This window comes from Phoxinus phoxinus (genome assembly GCF_949152265.1).
Source record: "Phoxinus phoxinus genome assembly, chromosome: 2".
Lineage (NCBI taxonomy): Eukaryota > Metazoa > Chordata > Actinopteri > Cypriniformes > Leuciscidae > Phoxinus > Phoxinus phoxinus.
Window position 1 is genome coordinate 18189156 of NC_136877.1, and position 25216 is coordinate 18214371.

Genomic DNA, 25216 nt, shown 5'->3' on the forward strand with positions numbered 1-25216 from the left:
ACTTCAGGTCAGCGGCGTCGTCGTCGTGTCCTGGCGCTGGTCCTTCATCAGATCTGGATACGGCCTGGTTCCGGTGGACAGCAGTAAACCTCGGGATAGACAGAGAGACTAATATTAGCGTAGACGCCATCCTGCTTATGATGTACCAAGTACATCAGGATTTACGGGAAGTGTTCCCGGTCCCGGCTGTTCTAAACTATGCAGCCTAATTATATAAGTCTATAATGTGTTATGTGTATGCTAGGCCGAAGAGATGTGTTTTTAGTCTAGATTTGAACTGACAGAGTGTGTCTGCTTCCCGGACAATGGTAGGAAGACTGTTCCAAAGTTTTGGTGCTAAGTAGGAAAAGGATCTACCGCCAGCAGTCGATTTTGATATTCTAGGTATTATTAACTGGCCGGAATTTTGAGATCGCAGTAGACGTGAAGGACTATAATAAGTTAAGAGCTCGCTCAAGTACTGCGGAGCTAAACCATTTAGTGCTTTGTAAGTGATCAGCAATATTTTAAAATTTATACGATGTTTAATAGGCAGCCAATGCAGTGTTGACAGAACGGGGCTAATATGGTCATACTTCCTGGTTCTAGTAAGAACTCGAGCTGCTGCGTTTTGAACTAGCTGTAGTTTGTTTATTAAGCGTGCAGGGCAGCCACCCAGTAGAGCATTACAATAATCTAGCCTTGAGGTCATAAACGCATGAACTAATTGTTCTGCATTATTCATTGAGAGCATATGACGTAATTTAGATATATTTTTAAGATGGAAGAAAGCGGTTTTACAGATACTAGACACATGACTTTCAAATGAAAGATTGGTATCAAAGAGCACACCCAGGTTCCTAACCGACGACGAAGACTTAACAGAGCAGCCATCAAGTGTTAGACAGTACTCTAGGTTATTACGTGTGGAAGTTTTTTGTCCAATAATTAGAATCTCTGTTTTTTCTGAATTTAGTAGTAGGAAATTACTAGTCATCCAATTTTTTATATCAGCTATGCATTCCGTTAATTTTGTGAATTGGTAGGTTTCGTTAGGTTTTGAAGAAATATACAGCTGAGTATCGTCGGCATAACAGTGAAAGCTAATTCCATGTTTCCTAATGATATCTCCTAATGGTAGCATATACAGAGTGAACAGCAGCGGTCCTAGTACTGAGCCTTGTGGTACGCCATACTGAACTTGTGATTGATAAGACATCTCTTCATTTACTGCTACAAACTGATAACGGTCAGATAAGTATGATTTAAACCATGCTAGTGCAATTCCACTAATGCCAACATAATGTTCAAGTCTATTTAAAAGGATGTTGTGGTCAATGGTGTCAAATGCAGCACTAAGATCCAGTAATACTAATAGAGAGATACAACCACGATCGGATGATAAGAGCAAATCATTTGTGACTCTAACGAGAGCTGTCTCAGTACTATGGTACGGTCTAAATCCGGACTGAAAATCCTCGCAGATATCATTTCTTTCAAGAAAGGAACACAGTTGTGAGGATACTGCTTTTTCTAATATCTTTGACAGAAATGGCAGATTAGAGATCGGCCTGTAATTGACTAGTTTTGTAGGATCAAGTTGCTGTTTTTTAACAAGCGGTTTAATCATAGCTAGCTTAAAGGTTTTTGGTACGTATCCTAGAGACAAAGATGAATTAATGATATTAAGAAGAGGATCTATGACATCTGGAAGCATCTCTTTCAGCAGCTTAGTCGGTATAGGGTCTAACATGCACGTTGTGGATTTAGATGATTTGACGAGTTTGCAAAATTCTTCCTCTCCTATAGCAATGAATGAATCAAATTTTCCCTCAGGGAGACTACAATGCACTTCCTGATGCGATACTGTATTAGACGGTTGCATAGTTATAATTTTGTCCCTGATATTATCGATCTTATAAGTGAAGAAGTTCATAAAGTCATTACTGCTGTGTTTCTTGGAAGCTTCTGGGCTTGAAGCTTTCTTTTTCGTTAGTTTAGCCACTGTTTCAAATAAATACCTAGGATTATGTTTATTTTCTTCTAATAGGGTTGAAAAATAAGCAGATCTAGCAGCTTTTAAAGCCTCTCTGTAAGCAATCGAGCTCTCCTTCCATGAAATCCGAAACACCTCTAGTTTTGTTTTCTTCCAGTTGCGCTCCATTTTTCTGGCTGCTCTCTTAAGGGCCTGAGTGTGCTCGTTGTGCCACGGCGTTGGACTATGTTCTTTAATCTTCTTTAAGCGCAGCGGAGCAACTGTGTCTAAAGTGCTGGAAAAGAGAGAGTTAAAAGTTTCTGTTGCAATATCAAGTTCTTCTAAGCTATCCGGGATGCTGAGATGATGAAACTGATTATGAAGATTATTGATAAAGCAATCTTTAGTAGCAGAAGTAATCGGTCTAACATATTTATAACACGGAGTCGGCTTTGCAGCCTTGGCTAAATGTAATTTACACGAGACTAGATAGTGATCTGAGATGTCATCACTCTGTTGCAGTATTTCAACGGCATCAACATCTATTCCATGTGATAGTATTAGATCTAGAGTATGATTACGACAATGAGTCGGTCCTGACACGTGTTGTCTAACTCCAATTGAGTTTATAATGTCTTTAAATGCCAATCCCAATGCATCTTTTTCATTATCTATGTGTATATTAAAGTCACCAACAATTAGTACTTTATCTGCAGCCAATACTAATTCTGATAGAAAGTCCGCAAATTCTTTGATAAAGTCTGTATGGTGCCCTGGTGGCCTGTATACAGTAGCCAGCAGAATTTTCAAACGTGATTTATCGTTTACACTATATATTTTTACATTAAGCACCAACACTTCAAAAGAATTATATTTACAACTAGATTTCTTAGTGGTTTTGAAAATATTACTATAAATTACAGCAACACCTCCTCCTTTGCGTTTCAGACGAGGTTCATGTTTATAACCGTAATCTTGTGGGGTTGACTCATTTAAAGCAATGTAATCGTTTGGTTTTAGCCAGGTTTCTGTTAAACACAGCACATCTAGGTTATAATCTGTAATCATATCATTAACTATTAGCGCTTTTGAAGTAAGAGATCGAATATTCAGCAACCCAAGCTTTATCATTTGCTCATTTGTATTATATCTATTTTTTATTTGTTGAAGATCAATTAAATTTTTAACCTTAGATGGGTTTGAACGTATTTTTGATTTCCAAGTTCGGGGAACAGACACAGTCTCTATATGATGATATCTAGGTTAGTCACAGCCTCCGTCTCGATTAGGATATTCGGTGGTTCATTTTTTGACTGTGACCGTTATGCTTTTGCCTGTATTTGGATGCCTTGTTGCTGCTTGCGTTTCACCGTATGTCTTGAATAAAGCCTTCAAACGCACACTGAGCCCCTTTTGCCTATTTCTATCGGACACTTTATTTGCTGCTTTATAAAAGTTTGATAAAATTCCAGCAGGAAGAGCCATCACAGCATAAGCCATGTTGATACCAAACCAGAGCCCAGATGAAGTTGTCGGAGGTAGCAACAGTAACTAAGGGGGGCGGGGCTTAGCCAAAGGTGAATTATGATCCTAAACAAATTATTGTGTGAATATTATAGAATTTGCCCAGGATTTGTGAAAATGTGCATTAATCTTTATTAAACTCGAACTATATCTTATCTAAAGTTGTATGAAGTTCTATTCTTTGCAGGCCTGTTGCAAACTGCTGTGTGTATTTTGTATTTTTATAATATTAAAGTATAAACCATTCATAGATTTCCCAAAAAACTATAAACACTGTCTCGTGCTATTTTTCTGTTCATTTTATATGTACTGTACATGCACTTTGACTATTAGCTGTCAACTGAACTATAACAATACTTTTTAAATACTGTTAATAAAATTTTTTTTTAATGTCATGTAAATGCATTATTTTAACTGATATCGCACCAGAGTGTTTTTTTGTGAAGTCTTATCAGATCTGGATAATATGGTTGTAGCACATTAGTCGGATAGTCAAATGAAAACTGTTGCTTATTGGTTCTTTAGGCTACTCATTGACTCCTAATCGCAAATCAATTGTGTTAGTTTGGTGGCGACACATAGCCTGGAAATTCAGACCCAAATCTGAAAGATTAAGGGTCTGGCATCGATTAATTAAAATCGCCCAACTTGGGCAGCACCAAGCATGCCTTTGAAAATCTCACTGCACGCAATTGGATAACACTACGACCAATCACAAACGCTTAGCTACCAGTGGAGCTAACTGGTAGATCAGACTCTTGCCGTATCCGATCGTCAAAAACGTCCTTCGTGCAAAGGAACGATTCTAGTGCCGTCTTCTGTTCCTCTTTTAGATAAAAAGCAAAATCTAACTCGTTCATTGTAGTGGCCATAGCCGTTTCAAACAGCTGGTGGTGTTCATCCATAGCCATCCTGCAATGTTTACTAATGACTTCGACGCCACAGCGCTGTCATTATCTGTGGTTCTGCAGTTGGTTAGTATTGGTTTAGCTCGCCTCTGGCCCGCCTATGTCAGATACGTCAATGTGATTGGTGCAGCTTGGCTACAAGGGCATCATTACTCGATGCCAGAGTGAATTGCTGAGCAAATTCAAATTGTGCTCTCGCGAGAACTCTGCATTTCCAGGGTAGGCGACACCACCTGTTTGTTCAAACAGTGCAAGACTAGGGAATTGTTTGGTAAACCTGTTTGAAAACAGTGATTATTTATGAAAATTCTATTTAGTGCTGATAGTGGTGTGGAATTTACATAATGCAAATTTAATTTGTAAATTTAAATATTGTTTTACAGCTTGAGAAAGCAGCCTGAAACTGCAGATTAAAAAAACCTTTCTTAAACTTACCTTTGCAGGTTCTGGTACAGCAGCAGAAGAGCAGAGCTTTCTATCGCATTCAGGCGACAAGGATGATGATTGGTGCCGGGAACATTTTGAAGAAACATGCAGCAGATCAGGCCCGTAAAGTGGTCAGCAGTGGGGAACCTCGAGAGCAGGAGGATGACCCTCATGTTACAAGAATAGACTTTGAACCTGCCCTCTACCAGTGCTTTGAAAACTGTGGGTCCTTAAAACTTTCCGTGCAAAGGCATGGAGGAGATGCCGGTTGTACTGTTAAGGTGAGTTTAAAGTAAAATACTCTTTAGTTTATTCATTAGATACTAGGAAATAGGATACTTCTAAACCTATTCTCTGATCTTGACTATTAAATGATGCAAATTATGGAACCGATTTTTTCGTTTGTTTATTTAATGAGAACAAGGAATATCTTTGATCCTTTCAAATGTTTATTCATGCGAAACTCCAGGTGGATTATCACACAGAAGATGGCACAGCCAATGCCGGTTCTGATTATGAATTTGCTGAGGGCACACTCATCTTCAAACCTAGCGAGACCCTTAAAGAGATCACCGTCGGAATTATTGATGATGACATCTTTGAGGAAGATGAATACTTCCATGTCCGCCTGAGCAATCCCCGTATAGTTGGGTGGGCTGATGGACATCCTATTGCTTTGGAGACTGGAGCACCTGCCCCTAGCGCTGCCCTTGGTGAGGCCCACACGGCGACCGTGACCATCTACGATGACGACCACGCAGGAATTTTTACATTTGAGAGCGAATCGATACGAGTTAGCGAAAGCATCGGCATCATGCAGGTGAAGGTCCAGAGGACATCAGGAGCACGTGGTCTGGTGGCAGTGCCGTACCGTACAGTGGACGGGACAGCTTGCGGAGGGGAGGACTATGAGGAAGTGTCTGGAAAACTGGAGTTTCAGAACGACGAGACAATGTAAGAGGTTTCTGTCAGCTAATGTGTTTGTGTGTGTGAGAATGTGTGTGTCTGAGGGTTTGTGCCTTAATTTAGCTCTTTCTGTGAGGAGATTGTGCCGCATTAGTGACCCTTCACAGTGGAAATTGTTTAGGCGCACAGTAGTTAAAACAACCTACGTGTTAAGAACCACTGATATAGGGAGTTTCTGTGCAGCATGCAGCAGCATATTTTTTCTCTCTCAGAAACTTAAAACTTTCTTGTCTTCTCTGTTTTCATTTTGTCAAATACATTTAAAACTGATGTAATTTTTACAATAGCCCTATTAAAGTTATCCCCCAGTTTAGTATGTCAAGACAATTGTAAGTAAGCTATTCATAGATTTTCCAAATGCTATTAACACTGTGTCTGTGCTGCTGTTTTAAATGTTGTTCTGTTATTTGGAGTATATTTACATGCAATTTAAAAGTAGATTTAAACCCGACTGTAAAAATACTTTTTTTAAACGTCCTCTAAATGGGGGGGTGGGGGGGTCTGGTAGTTGGGGTTGGTCTCTTTAAAATCACTAAAAAGCTGTCACTCATCTTCATCGCAATCTCACAAAGTTCCTTTATAATCAGTGAAGCTGACTGCACAATGAATCTCTTATTTACATAACGCCTACACTTTGTTATAATTGTGAGCGTGCAGAACTTAGTCAGCACTGGACAAAAACTCAGGCGTTTTGAGTGGCGAGTGAGTTCTAACTTAAAGTCCTCTGATTGGTCATTGCGTTAAAAAAATCAACAGATATGTCTGTGATTGGCTTCGTTGCTAAATGCTGCAAAAACCTTTTATGCTTTTCAGAGTGCAAACACATATATTCACAGCAGCGTTTGCCAAATCTGTTTCGCCAATATGCTATCATTATGGAGAAAACTGATCCTAGACCAGCAGTTATGGGCAGCTTTTCCCTCTAAAAGCAAACAGGAGAAGCAGCATGCAGTGTTTTGAATGAAAAACACTGCATGCTGTTGTGACAGTCTACAGCTAACTAAGGGGTTATATGGTGTCCTTGTGAGATGACCTGTTTCTGTGGGTCAATTAAACCTTAAGTTAATGCTGGTAAATTACTTCAATCTGTGGAATTTTTTATTTTTTAGAATGCTTGTTATAATATGTGATGCAGTTTCAACTGTGCATAACATTGTGTCATTCAAGCCACAGGTAACAGCAAATAGTCATTGGCTTATCATAATATAATGCTGATATTACATTCAATTGAACCATATTAATAAAAGGCTAGCTATTGATTGGTTGATTGATAGATAATTGGCTCCCAAAATATTTACAAAAAAATCACTAAATCACAAAAATATTTGTAAACAGAAAGTCACATACATTTAGGTTTGGATGAACAAATATAATTATTTATGAATCAACCTTTGAAAAGTCTTAGGGGGTTATGGTGGTGAGCCCTGGTCTCTGAATTCAAAGAGATCAGACAGAGGACAAAGCGAATGGCTTGTATCATTTTTGTTACAGTCGGTCTCTGTTGATTTATTATCCAATAAGCCTTCACAACAGGGGCACGCAGGAGGCAGACCTACAGCAAAATGAAACTGAAAACACAAAATGAAATACACACACACTCACACATCATGGGGTCTGTAATGGTCAAAGGAGGGCTGGCGACAATCAGCAATATTCTGCATTTCAGACTTGATACACTCTCCTCTCGTATCTCTACTTCCCTGGCACCTGTCTCACAATCTTCCTTACCTCTTATCCTTTTCAATTCAAGTCACTCTCACTCCCGCTGGAAAAACAAGGTCATATACCAGCTTAACCTTCTTATTCTGTTGAGATTGATTTGTGTAAAAATAATGATAGTAATTTTCAAAAATAACCTCTTATTTTCCCTTCAAAAGTTCATCTGACCTATCAAAACCCAATAGACTGACATTATTGAAGCTGTATCTCTCTATTTAACCATAAAGTAGACATGTGGTTTGAGAAATGTCACTTGTTGTCATCTTGTTGAGCAAAATTTGACCCAAGCAAAAACACATACTAGAAAAATTGTAATTAAAATAGCCAACTGATAGGAGCGTACTGCTGCATTATGTTCATCGCTCAGAGAATTAATGATATGAACATTCGTTGCATTATTTAATGGTCTGGGGTCTTCTGAGACCCTATAAATAATGTAAATATAAATAATGTAACATTCTTACAGGAACAAAATGTGTGTGTTATTAAGTTTATAATCAAGTCTTATTAGATTGAGAAAAATCATGTGCATGAACCTAAAACTTCAATGTCCGAGGGATATTTCACCCTAAACTGATTTATGCCATCATTTACTCACCCTTATGTTGTTCCAAACCCATGGAGATATTTTAATGAAACCTAAGAGATTTCTGTCCCTCCATTGAAAGGTTCATAATTTCAGTAATTATGGGTTTCATTTTTTGGGTGAACTAAACATTTAAGAATTTTTTAAATATATTAAATGGCTTGAAAACTGAACATGAGGGTTTTTTGAGAAATCTACCTGCAATTTTTGAGTGAATATTGTTTCAGACAGAGTCAATCCGACCTACACCTATATTTTTCAGTGTAATATAAAATATAAATGTGAGTAAGTGTCTGTGCAGGACTGTGCGAGAGAGGTGGATAGGTTAATATTTGTCTGGCCCCAGTGGAACTCAGTGCAGCGCCCTGAGCTTGACATAAACAGAGACCAGTGGACGGGTGAAGAGGTGACAACTCACTATAAATGAAATACAGAGGATGAGATGAAGACAGGCAAGGAGGTCTGCAGGATTAGTTTGTATGTGTATGAATGTGTCTTTGCCTGTTACCTTCATGCTACGATATATCGAGGGCTGCGCCTTGATGTCATTCCATCGCTTTCACACTGATGTATTGCTCATACTTCATGAAGGATTTATGAGGTGCTGAGAAGCGCTCACATACGCGCGCTCACATATGAACCGTCTCGCCATCCTGTCTCTTTGTATTCCTATAATTTTACGCTCAATCTGTCTTTCTAATAAGATTTCCCTTTGCTGTGTTTGCACAGCTTCTATATTTCAGACACAACATTTAATTATGTCCTTTCAATTCTCAATTTCAAATCTTTTGTTTTCTTCTCTGACTTTTTCTAATTCAACCCCTCTGTGTTCCTTGTCATGTCAAATGTTCTTTTGCCTCTCTCTTGTGACATGGGATTCTGCATTAGGCCTTTCCCTAGGGTGACCCAGAATACTGTGAGCACTAGATATGTGTTCCAAGTGGACCACAGCATGAAAGAGTTTTCATAACATCTTAGAGTTTGTGGGCAAAGTAAAAGTAGATCACTTTTCAGATTCATGACCAGTTTCTGTATAGGCAGATTCAGCCTTTTTTGAAAATACATTAAACCTAAAAAACTCAAAATTGATATTCTTTATTAAAAGACAAAACAATCAAATGTAATGTTAAAAGGATAAAATGTAATATTAAAGGGATAGTTCACTTTAAAAAAAAAAGTGCCATATTAAAATACAATGCTGCCATGCCCTGTTGCAGAGGTGACTAGGGGCCAGTAGTCAGTCAAGTCAAGTCCATGTAACTTGTGCAGTGTTTTCCAAGTAGTTTAAAGTCGGTAGCTTTGTGTAAAGAAAATAATAATACTGACGACAACACTTGCGAAGACAACAACTTTTCCAAAACCCATTTGTTTGACCTTCCCACGGCAGACGAAAGAGGTTAACATTGATTTTAAACACGTTTCCTGAACATTATAACCCCAACGTTTACCTGTGCGCTGCACATTTTATGGAAAACAGCTTGTTTTCTGTTGCTTTTGTAAGCTCTCGCTTTTGTAAGATGGTTCACCGCTCCTTATGAAAATTAAACATTGTTTTTGTGATCGATTACTGTTTGTATTACCATAGTTTCCCGACAAATATCACAAGTAAATGATGGATAATATTGTATAATGTATAAGAAAACATACCACTCTGAAACGTCCTGTGAAATCTGTCCAGTATTCCAGTATTCTGAAGCCTGTGGATGAAATCCGTTCGCTTGTTTGTTAACATTGTCAGGGTCTGGATCGGGCTCGAATTGGTTTGAAATTGACGCCATCCTCAATATTTACACTAGAAAAGTTATGGAGGGGCAGGACGTTTCCTGAAAACACGCTAAAGTGCTGCTAATCGCAACACATTAGACCAGCAAACCAACCACAGCAAATTTTGTATTTCGGAAGGAGGGGCTTCATCGAAATCGCCGTGGGAATAGATTTGTGACCAATAATGCATATTTTCAACAATCAAACATGAAAACATATTCCAGTACACCCCAAAAACAAAATCAAGATTTCATAAAAGGGCATATTAGGACCCCTTTAAAAAATAGCCATTTGGTCATATAATCATATGGACTGCTTTTGTACTTTCATGGTCCTTTTTGTCATTTTTAGAGCTTGACAGGCTAGCCTTTGAAACGATGATGGAGAGTGAATGATGACAGAATTTTCCTTTTCCTTTGACCAGATTTCATGTGAACATGCACTGATTTTTTGAAGAGTAACTTTACCTTTGAACAATCTACAGTTTCCAACATGTACTCTCAGATCTCTTTGTAGTTTCTTTTACTATTTGCTATATTTCTCCTGTGATGTATCAGAATGCTCTGTTTTTTACATGAATTGCAGCCTTGGGCTTGCTAGGGCAAACTCTGATCATAACCTTTGGTAAATATAACAAAGAAAGACAGTCTCAACTCACTCTCAATGTCTGTCTCTCAGTGTCACGTCGGGTATCTCTGGAGCTCTCTGTGTGTATGTGAAAGAGAGTTTCATCAAATACAAAATGTAACTGCTTAATGGATAGTAATCATAGAAAAGAATGTAATACTAAACACTAATCGTTATAAACAAAACATTGGCATGCATAGGCTTGATGCACGTGTTGCAAAGTAATGAAAATATACTATAATGTAAATCATAGCTGTATAATTGTCAACATGGCAATTCTGCTTCTTAGAATGTGTGTGTGGGCATTCAACTCTTTACACGGCAACAGAGCCTTATCATCAGTGTGCCTGCCATGTCACTAATTTTACCATGGGTTTACCCTGCCCTAACCTCATTCACCACTGGCTATCTACATATAAAACCACATTACTGAAAAATACAGAGGTCTGCTGAGTTTCCTCCAGTCGTGCTCTGAAGATAGTTGGGTTTTAGATGCAAAAGCTGTAATTGCCTTAACCTGAAAGAAAATTGTGTTCCTAGTTTGTAATTTAGGAACATTGTAAGAGGACTGCATAGCATAATAATATGTGCGCTTGAGTGTGTGTATGATTGATATAGCCGGAGAAACAGTATAATGGACTGACTTTGCAAAATTCAAGTGGCTTATGACACATTTTTTCACGAGTAATTCCTCTTCACTTCAAGGTGCTATGTGAGATAACCTGTGTACTGCAGACAAAGCCACATTGCGCTTTACTGTTAAGGCTGTGCACCTGGAATCTTTAAAGGGATATTTCACTCAAAAATAAAAATTAACCCTACAGATAAGCATATTTGATCATCAGATATTTGATTGAAAGCCTCTGAATTATCAACATGATCAAAACTTTGCTGAAAAACATGTAAACAATCTATTATATGCCTTGTGTCTTCTGATCGATAGTTTATACTTTTTTTTTTTTTTTTTTTTTTTTGAAAGTAAAAGGCCTTTTAATATAATACTGAAATTACCCCCTTTCAGGACATGGTCCATGTGTCTTTTTGCTGTGAAATCGTTATTTATTTATAAAGTAAATGTAAGAATAATTTTTTTTATTGTTAGTAATATTTCAAGAAGAAGACCTACTGGACTAAAGTAACTGAGATTTACATGTTTTTGAGGAATGTTTGTTTATTGCATTTTATGCATGTAGTCTGCTATACTGTTATAAAGATATCATTGGTTTACATTACAAGCTATCAAAATTTCTTACATTTTGGCTATATAAATATCAGCAACTTGCATATTTTTGCTCAGTTTGGGCCTCTAAATTAAATTGAGGTGTGTTTTCCCTCCTCGAATAGGAACTCTATGTTCTTATAAATCAAACTGTGTGAGGCATAAAAGTCTGATGTATCAAATGCGACAAACAAAAAACACAAATGCAAACTTTTTTTAGATTAAAAACATTTCAAGAAAATAGATCTTACAGGCTTAAAAAAAAAAATAGTTTTTCAAGGTGAGCTACTAAATTTGTAAAAATCAGACCTTTGATGAAAGTGTGCTCAAATTTCCATGCTTCTTCTATGCATCTTGATATCAGCAGTATTATTTTTGAGAAAGCACTATTAACCTTATCCTCTGACCAGCACTGTTTCTGCCATGTGAACGTGCTTTAAACATTAGTAAGCAAAGAAGACAAAAAAAAACTATTTTCTGTCAACTATATGAGGATTTTCGAGCAAGGTGTTCATAACAGGCCTATCTATGGTTACATTAGGTACAGCTGGTGTAGGCTATGTTGTAACAATGAAGCGAAACTTGATCAGATATTGTCGCAGTCCGATGCTTGCTACATTTAGCTTTAAGCATCTGCGTGTCAGATATTGTTATCTACTCATTTGTTCTGGGTCATTTCGCAGGAATCCCCCCAGCATGCCAGGGCCCTGGCTGCATGACCTATAGCCTGTATCCACATACACACATTATGGAGCTCTTTAATTAGAGGGCAGATGTCCAGGCAGAGGGAGACTGCAGGCCTGATGTCCAAGCCTTGATAAGAGCCTTCACAGCTGCCTCGTTGCTCTCTTGGGCCCCTGGAGCCTCTGTGGAGAGCCAAGGCCTTCTCCCCAACTCTGCATCTCTTATTATGCATGACACCAGCACGCATGCCAGTAAAGTCCTTGGCTGCATTAAGTTTATGAGTAGAAATGGCATACAATACACTAAAACTTTGATAGGGTTGTTTTGAAATGCATCTAAATTAAAGTGCATAGTGATTTGATTCATTGTGTACTTTTAAGTGATGGAACCAAGACAAACCACGGCACGTTGCCATAGCCGTGAGTCCTGTGCCAATTTGTTAAAGTAAATGCAAAAAACTAATATGGTTTATGTTGAGACGGAAACACAGAAAATACATTTAGATATATAGGCCAATAATGGTGAGTGTACTTCGAATATGAAAATAAACGCAGCCAGTTGAGAGAGGCCTTTCTTCCTCTCACTCGCTGTCTTTCTCTGTCATTCCCTGTTTAATCTAAATTTAACACAAAAACTGACCATACAATTGTCACGGGTAGTTGCTGGAAGGTACACAAGGAAGATTTGTTCCAACACGAAGTTTAATGAAGATCAAGCACCAAACAGACAGCGCAACACACACTAAATGTGAATGTAGGCCGAACAGAAAATTCATGCGAGGGAAAATTCAACTTGTATAGCGAACACAAACAAGGACAATTAATATAACACAGCTGGAACCCAAGAACACAAATGAGGAGCGGGAAAACTGAACAAAAGAACAAATGATGTGAATGAAAACAAACTTAAAGTCCATGATAATGTAACTAACAGAACATAATGGTGACATCAATGAAGGTCAATCGCTCTTTAAAAGGTATTAATCATTTTATTCAGAAAGGACTTTGATCAAAAGTGAGAGTAAAGACTTTTATAATATGTTTTATTAATCAAACAATTATGAAAAAATATGTATCACGGCTTTGTACAAATATTTAGTAGCACAATTGTTTTCAACATTAATAATAATCAGAAATGTTCCTTGAGCAATTGCAACTAATAAATTATTATTATTTTTAAACATGTACATTTATATATAGCACTATACTTTGTTATATTATCTTGCCATTAAATTACAGAAAACTAGTTAATGTTGCTGCGTGATCGTTTTAAGGCCAATTCACACCACGCCAACCAATGCGGACAATCACCAGATTACAGTACATCACTTCTCTGACATTCCATGACCCAACAAATCGAACATGTATAATCTGCGTTTCGATTGGCAAAAAGGAGAGAAAACCAACGGCAACGCAAGCGTGCTGTTCGTCGAAGCGCAACCCACGAGGCTATCGGCTCTGACAGGTTGAACCTAATTAAAATATATTACACTCCAGTGTTATTAAACGCCAACTCAATCTCTGCTTCCCTGTCTGTCTGTAATTATACGCGGGATCAGACCTGTGGTGGTCAACCTAAAGCTCTGGCAGTGAGCTATAGCAACTAACATTTCTCTCTTCCTTTTATTTCTGTCACCTTTCTTTCTCTGCTCATTCCCTCTGCTCACTCACACACTGAAAATCGATCAACATTCTTGTTCTTTGAGATAAAACAATGCAGCAAATGATCAGTTATCAAGGGAATATTTAATTCCTTGCTTAAAGCAAAGCTTTTAGCCCTGTGCGTATATCACACCCACTTAAGATGCAGCCAACAAGGCGACATTATAGTGGCTTCCCAGAATGCAGAGCATTAATGTTCCTTCAACACCCCTGCTCTCATCTAACACCTCATTTAGTTCAGGGTATGTAATGACCTCTTTTACATTCTGGCTTTTTTAAGGTCTTATCTCCCCCTGAAAGTCTCTTCCTGAGCGTTTATTATCTCTAATCTGGACCTCTGTTTGCTGGATTAATGTTTGCATATTTTGAGCATGATTTAGGATTAGACTCATTACTCAGTTTGCTTTGTTTTTCATTCTGATAGTGGGTTTGTGATTATACAACAAAACTCAGAACGTATGCTGTTTAACTTTGCTCTGTTTGAATTTAGATGATGTCCTTCCCTTAGTTAGTTTCCCCCCCTTTACTGTTTGTCATCTAAATCCTACACTCTTAAATTGGAAGTGGCTTAATTAGCAGTGCAGAGACAACTCGTTGAGGCGTTTCCTGACGATTAACTTGAAGTGACATTGTGTGCTTGTGTGTACTGTTCTATGTTTATGGGAGATGTCAGACCGAAGTAGACATGGGAAGAGGTGCAACAATGAGAGAGAACACAGTGAGATAACAAAAAGTGAAAGAAAAGAAAACCCTGTCTGCTGAATTGATGAGTTATTTATCAGTATGCTAAGTAGGCATACCAGTCAAGCTGTTTAAGGAAGAGATGCTGAAATAATGTTTTGAGGTGATTTGGAGGAAGATTGTAATGCAGAGATTAAGTCAACAGACTAAAAAAACATGAGTAAATATTACAGTGGAAGTTCATGAAAATTTTGTCATCATTTACTCTCCCTCATGTTATAAACCCTTATGACTTTCTTTATTTCAGTGAAACACAGAAGGATACATTTTGAATAAAGTTATCACTGCTCCCATTCGAAACACCATGGACTGACCCTATGGAAGTAAAATAATGCCAAATGTTTTTGAAATAAAAAGCCTGTTGAGCATGTAACCATGCTTGCATTTTAATGCATTGTATTTTTAGGGCTTGCACTTTTATGGGCTGAAATTCAACATGGTTGTATATTTAAGTTGTGAATATTTCAAATCAAAACACATTTTCATTAACAAAAATTCAATAATCCATATTCACCTTTTCATATTTCACTTCCAAAATATTCAAACTGTTTAAAAATACAACCTATAATATTCAACGGGCAATTTTCGGTCCATTTTATTTCACTTTACAAATTCGCTTTCACAAATTCAGTGGTTCAAATTCGACAGTAAATTCAACATTGACATCCAGGAACTGCAGGAAAAGCAGTAGATTACCGAGCATAATCTCCATCTGCTGTTAATCAACCTCACCAGCAGGGGGTGCAAGCACGTGTTGTTGACGAAGACCAGAGCAACAGTTAGAGCAAGCCATTCATTCATAAAAACTGATTTATAGAAATGTATGTGTATTTGTGAATATTATGAGGGCTGTTTTTATGTTTAATTCAGTGCCTTCACTGTGTAGCCTACATGCATCTTTCTCTACCGTGAACGAGATTATAATGTTATTCCCCCGATGCTGATGTACAGAACAAATGTTACATTTGAGGTAGACATATATTTCTCTTGGTTGTTTAGTTGCCTTAACTTTACTTAACTTAACTTAATCGCGGCGATGTGCTACAGTACTGGGGTTTCCCTCAATAATTCAGGATTGCTGGACATATAAAACCCTTAGCTGGACTAATACAGTGATATAAAAGACTCAACTCGCACCTTATTGGTCTCCTCTCCACCAGTAAGCTGGTGTGTGGTGGGCGTTCTGGCACAATATGGCTGCCGTCGCATCATCCAGGTGGATGCTGCACATTGGTGGTGGTTGAGGAGATTCCCCCCTTCTATGTAAAGCGCTTTGAGTGTCCAGAAAAGCGCTATATAAATGTAATGAATTATTATTATTATTATTATTATTATTGAGAAGGCTGTACTATATGGCTACAGGCAAGCAGATTGACTCAGAATATGAACTTAACACGCAAAGTTTCACGCTGAGCGTTTCCCAGTGATATACTGGTTATAAAGTTGGCTTGACGTTGGACGTTCGCGCATTTAGGGACCGTCTCTAAAGTTTCATACGATATTAGTATGGCCTGCCCTACACGTTTCTAACTTCAATAGCAAACTTCTATTTATTTGAATAAATATATTTTTTTAAATTAAAAGGTGTGCATCATGCCAGACACCTACATGAACACTTTACAGTTGGTTTTATGACTGTAAGTCATTCTCTTCCAATGCTATTGAAGTTAGAAACGTGTATACCAATGTCACATGTAATTTTAGAGACGGTCCCTAAATGCGCGAACGTCCAATGTCAAGCCAACTTTATAACCAGTATATCACTGGGAAACGCTCAGCGTGAAACTTTGCGTGTTAAGTTCATATTCTGAGTCCATCTGCTTGCCTGTAGCCATATAGTACAGCCTTCTCAATAAGGTGGGAGTTTGGACTTTTATATCACTGTATTAGTCTATTAAGATAAGCGTTTTATATGTCCAGCAATCCTGAATTATTGAGGGAAACCCTAGTACTGCAGCACATCGCCGCGATATAAAGTTAAGGCAACTAAACAACCAAGAGAAATAGGCTATATGTCTACCTCAAATGTAACATTTGTTCTGTACATCAGCATCGGGGGAATAACATTATAATCTCGTTCACGGTAGAGAAAGATGCATGTAGGCTACACAGTGAAGGCACTGAATTAAACATAAAAACAGTCCTCATAATATTCACAAATACACGTACATTTCTATAATGAATGAATGAATGAATGGCTTGCTCTAACTGTTGCTTTGGTCTTCGTCAACAACACGTGCTTGCACCCCCTGCTGGTGAGGTTGATTAACAGCAGATGGAGATTATGCTCGGTAATCTACTGCTTTTCCTGCAGTTCCTGGATGTCAATGTTGAATTTACTGTCGAATTTGAACCACTGAATTTGTGAAAGCGAATTTGTACAGTGAAATAAAATGGACCGAAAATTGCCCGTTGAATATTATAGGTTGTATTATTAAACCGTTTGAATATTTTGGAAGTGAAATATGAAAGGTGAATATGGATTGTTGAATTTTTATTAATGAAAATGTGTTTTGATTTGAAATATTCACAGCTTAAATATACAACCATGTTGAATTTCAGCCCATAAAAATGCAAGCCCTAAAAATACAATGCATTAAAATGCAAGCATGGTTAATGAAATGCATGTTTTTTTCAAGTAGTGCAATTCAACAGGCTTTTTATTTCAAAAACATTTGGCATTATTTTACTTCCATAGACCCAAACCAATGGAGTTTACATTAATATCTTCCCAAGATGGACAATTTGACAGGCATGCAGCCACCTCTCAGTCAGACAGTAGCCGCGTTTCCATTAGAGATTTGCGCAAAACTTTTGCGAATTTTTTTTCTAAATATCGATACAAAACTATTGCGAAATGACGGTGTTTCCATTAAACGATGTTATGCGACTAAAACGTAATTTTTTCCTCTCGCGATAAGTCATTTAAAAAATCATGGCAACGGACGTTGGTAGGTTTATATATCACAGCCACCGCACTTGACATTATTATTATTAACGGAAGGAGACGTAGGCATGTTATCCAAGCATTAATGGCAAGGAAAGACCTTTATACTGTGAGCGGCACATATGAGGATTTTCTAGGTGTTTCTCACTCATTTCTGCTTTGAGGTCTTGATTGTGGCGTTTCTTTAAGGTTTCCAGGAATTCCTGTAATTATTTAGTCTTCTACGAATTTAATAAACAACTCTGTCTCGTATTCTGTCTACGTTATGTGACCTGTAAATGCGCAAAAACTGTTTCCATTGCAGTTTTGCGAAATACTTATTTTTCGAATTGCCTGAAAAACCACCTCATGCGAGCGTAAAAACTTTTTTGCGATAAATGGGAGTTTTTGCGAAAATGACGTGTTTCCATTGAGCGTATTTTCAATTCGCAATTTCAATTTGCGCAATTTAAAGGGTAATGGAAACGCGGCTAGTGTGTGTGGATTGAATTGAGCTAGGACTTCTACTACTGTAGAAAGTTTCTTATAGAAGTACCAGTACTTTAAATTGAGTACTGATAATTGGCCAGACATGTCGCAGCATGTTTGAAATCACACAAAACCAAATGCCATTGGTTGTCATGTCTTAGACTTAAGATAACAGAAAGAGAAAGACACATAGAGACATGCAGGAAAACAGCTGGTAGTGGCAAACATTGCCTCTGTGAGCTGCATGTTTATAGGAGATGTTGACAGACTGGCAGCAGCTGGCATGTCATCCCATAAACCTCATCCAATCACAAAGTCACCTTCAACTTGAGAAAAGTGCCAATGGTCCTCTGTGGCATTAATGAGCTTTAATGTTCAAAGTAAGCTAAATAGGTAATGATGGCGGGAGAGAAGAGGAGAAAGACTGATGTGAGGATGTTAAAACATACATGAGAGGAGAAAAAAGAACCGGGATGTGATAGATGCCAAATGAACGGGTGGAAAACTAATTTTTCCACATAAAAGATGGAAAGTTTAATGAAAAAGAGGGAGGGGGCCAATACTTTGCTGCTATCGAGGCCATCTTCATCTATTTCTCTTTGTTTCTCTTGCTGTGGGATTGGAATATCAAGATTTTTCCATTTCCACATAGACTGAGATATCGAAAGAGTCACACCGTCTGTCACTATGTTTAGGTGTGTGAGAAAGAAACAGCTGTGATTGTGTGGTTATCAAACCTGTTAAAGCTTTCGCAGGTTTGATTGGAGAAGATCTTCGAAAACCCCAAGAGAGAAGGAGAGAATGAGAGAACATTTCTGTTGTTACATTGAGAAAGATGATTCAAGTCAGTTCTCAATCTCACTATAGCACTTTCGGACAGGATTGGTTTTCGAAATAACATTTGAGTTACATTTATTTGAGAAAATCACATCTATTTCAGGTAATAATTCAGATGGCATTTAGATCTCTGTATTTTTTAGGAGTGTTCGGAAAAAAACACCTTCAGGGTAACACACACGACACTAAAATAATTAAATAACATCAAACAAAACCCAAAACACACTAATGTTACTGATTACAAAAGTAAGAAGGGACAAAATTATGTAGGCCTATATAAAATATAACCATGCGTGACGTGTTATGACAATGTCCTATTTACTGTTTTTCAGATGAAATTCAGATACAATTTAATACAGTAATTCATTTATTTGCAAAAAAAAAAAAATTGACAGTGTTTTACAGTCTAATTATTCATAATGCAAAGTTAAAACATGTACAATACTACACTGTATGTGCAAGGTTACTTACAGTTAACCAATTAACGTTTTTTACGGTAGAAGTTTTACAGATTAGGTTTCTCTGAGGCAGGGCCATAACCACCATAGACACTGAAAGGGATCTCTACTGTATCTTATCTTTTCTGTATCTCCTCTGTCTCAGCCGGTTCTATCACTCCGCTCATCCCAGCGCTCAAAGATGTGGGGTTTCTTCACCGTCTTCTTTCTTTTCTCATTGAAAAAGCAAGCGAACTTCGTCTCAGCGTTCAAAGGTGGCAATGGCATGCTGGCGGCCATTAGATGTGGCAAAGGAAACCACCTGTGTCCATCTTGTGGGTCCAGATAACTTATGAGCCTGTGGTGTTTCTTTACTGCCTTCTTTCTTTCTTTGGCCTGCTTTCCAGCTTGTCATAAAAGAATAGCATATATGTCATCCCACTCGTCCTTGCGTTCACAGCAGGCTTCGCTGTTACTAAAGATCTTTTGCAGTGGGAACATCACATCTGACTGGCTCTCCAGCTTTCCAGTACTCTAAGTTGTCTCTTTACAGCCATCAGTCCATGCACTCCAGTCAACATCCTCATCCCATATAACAGTAGATTGAGCAGAAGTTTCATCAGGCCTGGAACCTCTGCTGGCAAAGAGAAAAGACTCAACCATTTTTGCAATAGTTGGTACGGTACCCACAGTTCTCTTCCATTCACAGTGTGCCCGGCAGATTGGCGGATCAGCCTTCTAAAGCTCTTCAGCTCCATAAGTTTCCTCATTGGGGTTGGCTTCTCCTTCTGTCACCATTCAATTATTTTGTCCTACTTGTTCCACAACAACATCCAAGTTCCATATAACATTCATGCAAGCTTTTCATTCACATCTCATGTACTTTAATTTGTAGCAGCCAAATATGAAATTATTAATCTAAATAATAAGACAAATTATGTTTTATTTAATATTCTATGTTCGGGCCAAATTCTGAGCTCGGAGCCCTCCCCCCGGACAGCACGCCAAATAAACATAAAGCTTTACTCCATCTAATTATATGTAAGTGTGAACTTGTGAATTATATAATATTTTGTGTGCAGTTTAAAAATGTAATCCGCAAGTCATAGTTCACCATATATGTGAATCTTCTTCTCATGAGCTTGCATTTCCAGTCCCCAGCATTCGCATGCGTATGCTTGGAAGTGAATGGAACAAAAAGTGTAGTGTTGTCACGGGGTGACAAATAATCCCCGGAACTAATTCCACAAGAGAAGTGTTCCCGCCGGGGCGCTTTCAGTGTAACACTGTCCCCGGGCCGGTGTGTGTATCTGTTGTCATGACAACTAAACGGCAGATTGACAACAGGTGTGGGGACTTCACTTTGAGTGCCTGATTGAGGTGGCGCCAGCATTTTGAGAGGATAAAACACAAGGGGAAGAGAAGGCTGTGGTTGTTCCTCCTCCGTTGATCTGGAGTGTTCTCTCGCCGTGTGGGCTTGTTGTTTCTTTGTCTTCCCCCGTCGATCTGGTGTGGTTCTCTCCCGTTGGGAAATGTTTGTAGAGTGTTGCAGCTGAAGGATTATCGTGAAAGAAGAGGAGTGTCGCTTGTGGGATCCGAGGGCAGTTTTGAAGAGTGGAATTTGTCGCCTGGACTGGAAAAGAGTGAGATGAGTGATTGACAAATTGAATCTCATAAACGCATGTTTTCTACACTAAATTGGATACTGGTTTGGAGTGCTCGGATCACGTTGTATACATCGCACTGAGTGAAATATACTGATTCCTTGTCGATCTCTAGCCTCTCCCTTGACCATTGCAAACAGCGAAGTGAAGCCCGCTTGTAGTGGTGAGGAAATTATTCACCACATCTGTCCCAACTCTGACTATCATCGGCTCTTCAGATCAAGACCTCTGGGTGAGTGTTGGCCTTATTTTGCACTTTGAAGAGTGGATTTGCAGTGCTGGAATTGACATTTCCCATCACGTTGCATGTTTGGAGTTAGACTGTCGTGTGTGTGTGGAAGATTTATCTTTTAATCGCCGTGCACTCCCCAAGTGTCATGCTGGTCTACCGTTCATCATAAGAGCCTAGTGAGATCGATTGTAGTCACCTGTTGGATGTCAGAAGGGAAAGCCCCCGTGTGCACACTACACATGAGAGCTGTTCACCTCTATCTGCAGTGTTGATTCTGTCTGTTCCAGTGAACGCCCTGCTCAGCTTGTGACGCTGTCTCCTGCCACCCATGTGAGAGCTGTTCACCTCTATCTGCAGTGTTGATTCTGTCTGTTCCAGTGAAAGCCCTGCTCAGCTTGTGACGCTGTCTCCTGCCACCCATGTGAGAGCTGTTCACCTCTATTTGAAGTTTTATGCTGTCTGTCCCAGTGGAAGCCCTGCTCAGCTTGTGACGCTGTCTCCTGCCACCCATGTGAGAGCTGTTCACCTCTATTTGAAGTTTTATGCTGTCTATCCCAGTGGAAGCCCTGCTCAGCTTGTGACTCTGTCTCCTGCCACCCATGTGAGAGCTGTTCACCTCTATCTGCAGTGTTGATTCTGTCTGTTCCAGTGAAAGCCCTGCTCAGCTTGTGACGTTGTCTCCTGCCACCCATTGAAAGCCCTGCTCAGCTTGTGACCCTGTCTCCTGCCACCCATGTGAGAGCTGTTCACCTCTATTCGAAGTGGTGATTCCGTCTGTTCCAGCGAAGGCCCGCTCAGCTCGTGACTCTGTCCCTGCAACACATGTGAGAACGGTCTACCTCTGCTTGAAGTGTTATGCTGTCTGCCCCAGCGAAAGCCCCGCTCAGCTTGTGACTTGAGTCTGTTGTAGCTCTGCAACCCACCTGTTCGTCACTCACCACTGTGAGTCTGGCACCAGCGCCAGAAGGAAGTGAGCTCCGACCGTCTACTCATCTGGGATACCCACCTTGTTCGTCACTCACCACTGTGAGTCTGGCACCAGCGCCAGAAGGAAGTGAGCCCTGTCCTACCTACTCACCGGCGATACCTACCTGTCCATAAACTTACCACGGCGTTGCCTTGGATCCTTGGGAAGAGGAAGGAAGAGGATTTTAGATAGGATTTTCAAATTGCTTTTAGACATTAAATAAAAATGTCATTTTTTTATTCCTGTCTCCTGCCTCCTCCTTTGACGCGCTCCTCAGGGTGATCCTGGTCCAGGGGTGGGTGCAGTCTGGCTTGGCCCACCTCGACCTGTGACAGATTTTGGCGTAGTCGGCAGGATTCACCTTGAGTTGAGCGATCAGAGGTTGAGATGGCGGAGGAGGAAGAGCCTGGAGCTCGGCAACCTGTCATGCCGATTTTCATGGGTGCCCCATGGGCCTCGAGGTACGGAGGCCCGGGGTCCGAAGTAAGTCTGTCCCTGTGGAAGACCCAGGTGGAATACCTGGCGGGGCTTCAGGGTCTGAGTGCTCTGCAGAAGGTCCAGTTCGTTTTGAACTCTCTGGAGGGGGAGGCAGCACCAGAAGCCAACCGTGCGACGGTCCAGGCTATTTTTGATTTCCTTACGGGGCAGTATGGAGATACCACTCCGGTAGCCGCTCTGAGGACGAAGTTCTTCAATTCTCGCCAGGGTCCCCGGCAATCTGTTCGGGCATTCGCCTTGCAACTGCGGGAGCAGTTTTCCAGACTCACGGGAAGGCAGGACCATGGCCTGGGGGAAGGAGAGGTGTTGCTGCGAGATCAATTCCTGTTGGGGCTGCGAGAGGGTCCTGTACGTCAGAGCCTGCGGGTGCAGCTTCGGAGAGGACCAGACATGACTTTCGAAGAGCTGAGGCAAGAAGCCCTGGCTTTTGAGCGCGACCAGGCGGAGCATGTGGAAACCCCCAGCTGTTTGGCTACCAATGTCGTTGAATCCCCCTTGGCCATCACGGCACCCGATTGGAAGCAGGTCCTCCGGGAAGAACTGAAGCGAGATGTTCAGGAACAAATGTCCGAATTGTCCAAGTCTGTCATGGAAGAGCTTCGTCGAGAGCGTCTGCAGCCACCTTTTCACTCTCGGGAACGGGCTTACTCCGACGGGAATCGCCCTTCTGAACGCCGTCCTCCCCGGTCAGTGGGCTCCCGATTCCAGTGGGACGAACATGGGCGGCCCATTTGTAATGGCTGTGGAGAGCCGGGGCATTACTTCCGCCAATGCTCTGCCCGACGGGCATCACAAGGGGGTTTTTAGAGTCTCCGGCCACTGTGGGTCAAGTGGTCGGGACCCCCGTATTAGACCCCTCTTCTTCCACATCCCCCCAGAGTCGCCTGATAGGCCGCTGCCCGGTGGTGGTGGCCCAAGTTAATGGTCAGGAGATACATTGTCTCTTGGACACAGGCTCCCAAGTGACCTTATTCGCCGAAAGTTTGGCCCATGAGCTGTTTGGCACCAACGGTAGATCGCCTGTGGATGCCCCCTGGTTGACGCTGCGTGGGGCAAATGGACTGGACATACCGTACGTAGGATACCTTGTGACCGATTTGAAGATCCATGGAGTTGTAGTGCCTCAGAAGGGGGTGGTAGTTGTCCGAGACCCGTGTCTAGGGTCCCATCGTGCCCTGATTGGGATGAATGTCATCTCGGATTGCTGGGAAGAGCTATTCCGAAGTAGACCGGCACGAGCAGCTGTAACCCCAGCCGGACAGGAGTGGGACCGTATCAGGGCCGATTGCCGCCGGATATGTCTGGCCGAACAACAGCATGACCGGGAAAGCACGGGGAGAGTGGCCTGTCGCTACGCCCTGTCCATCCCAGCTCAAAGTGAGGCTGTAGTCTGGGCCAGGCTGCCCCCTCGACGTTACCATCCGCAAGAGTGGGTGATGGTGGAGCCCCACGAAGAGGGTCCCAAGGTGGAGATAGCTCGAGGACTAGCAACCGTTCAGGGAGGCCGAGTCTCAGTAAGAGTGAGGAACACGAACCCCTTCCTTATCCACCTGTATCATCACCAATGTTTGGCCCGGGTGACCTCAGTAAGACCACAGCAGGTTCGTGAGCAGGGCGAAGTTAACTTTAAGCGGGTGAGTCCTACAGTGGTCGAAGTGGCTTTAGCGCGGGCCGGTCCAGGAGTGGAGGAGGTAGAAGGAGGATTGCCTGCTCACTTAAAGGAAGAGTCTTTACGGGGTGACGGACTGGAGGAAGAACAAGTGGGACAACTGCAAGAGTTCTTGAGGGGATGGCAACACCTGTTCTCTACTCACGAGGAGGACTATGGCCGCACTGACGTGGTAAAGCACCAGATTCCAACTGGGGATGCTGCACCAAGCCGAGAGCGCTACCGACCTGTGCCACCGACCTTGTACACCGAGGTCCGCACCTTGTTTTCCGTTGCCGCGGGTTGAAGATTCTCTTACGAGCCTCACTCAAGCTGCCTGGTACTCTACCCTCGACTTGGCCAGCGGTTATTGGCAGGTGCAGATGGACGAGCGTGACCGGGAGAAGACGGCATTTACCACCCCTTTCGGTCTCTATGAGTGGGACCGGATGCCGTTCGGCCTCTGCAACGCTCCAGCCACGTTCCAGCGGCTGATGCAGCGGTGTTTGGGCAGCCAAGTGATGGATACCACCCTCGTCTACATTGACGACATCATCACTTATTCCCCCGATTTCAAGTCCCACCTGGAGCATCTTGGGCAAGTCTTCCGCTCCCTAGAGCGCTACAGACTGAAGTTACAACCCGACAAGTGCCAGCTCTTCCGTAAAGAGGTCAAGTTTCTGGGGCACGTGGTCAGTGCGGCAGGGATCTCCGTTGACCCAGAAAAAGTGAGGGCGGT

General features: G+C 40.9%; 1 protein-coding gene across 4 annotated transcripts in view; it reads left to right on the top strand.

The window, feature by feature from the left end:
• The window catches only part of slc8a4b (solute carrier family 8 member 4b), an 89057-nt gene that overhangs the window by 38216 nt on the left and 25625 nt on the right, over positions 1–25216 (top strand). For all 4 annotated transcript variants that reach the window (XM_079604923.1, XM_079604927.1, XM_079604924.1 and 1 more), the window contains 2 exons: positions 4830–5093; positions 5282–5766. In XM_079604923.1, the coding sequence (XP_079461049.1) occupies positions 4830–5093; positions 5282–5766 (749 nt within the window). The remainder of the gene's footprint in view (positions 1–4829; positions 5094–5281; positions 5767–25216) is intronic.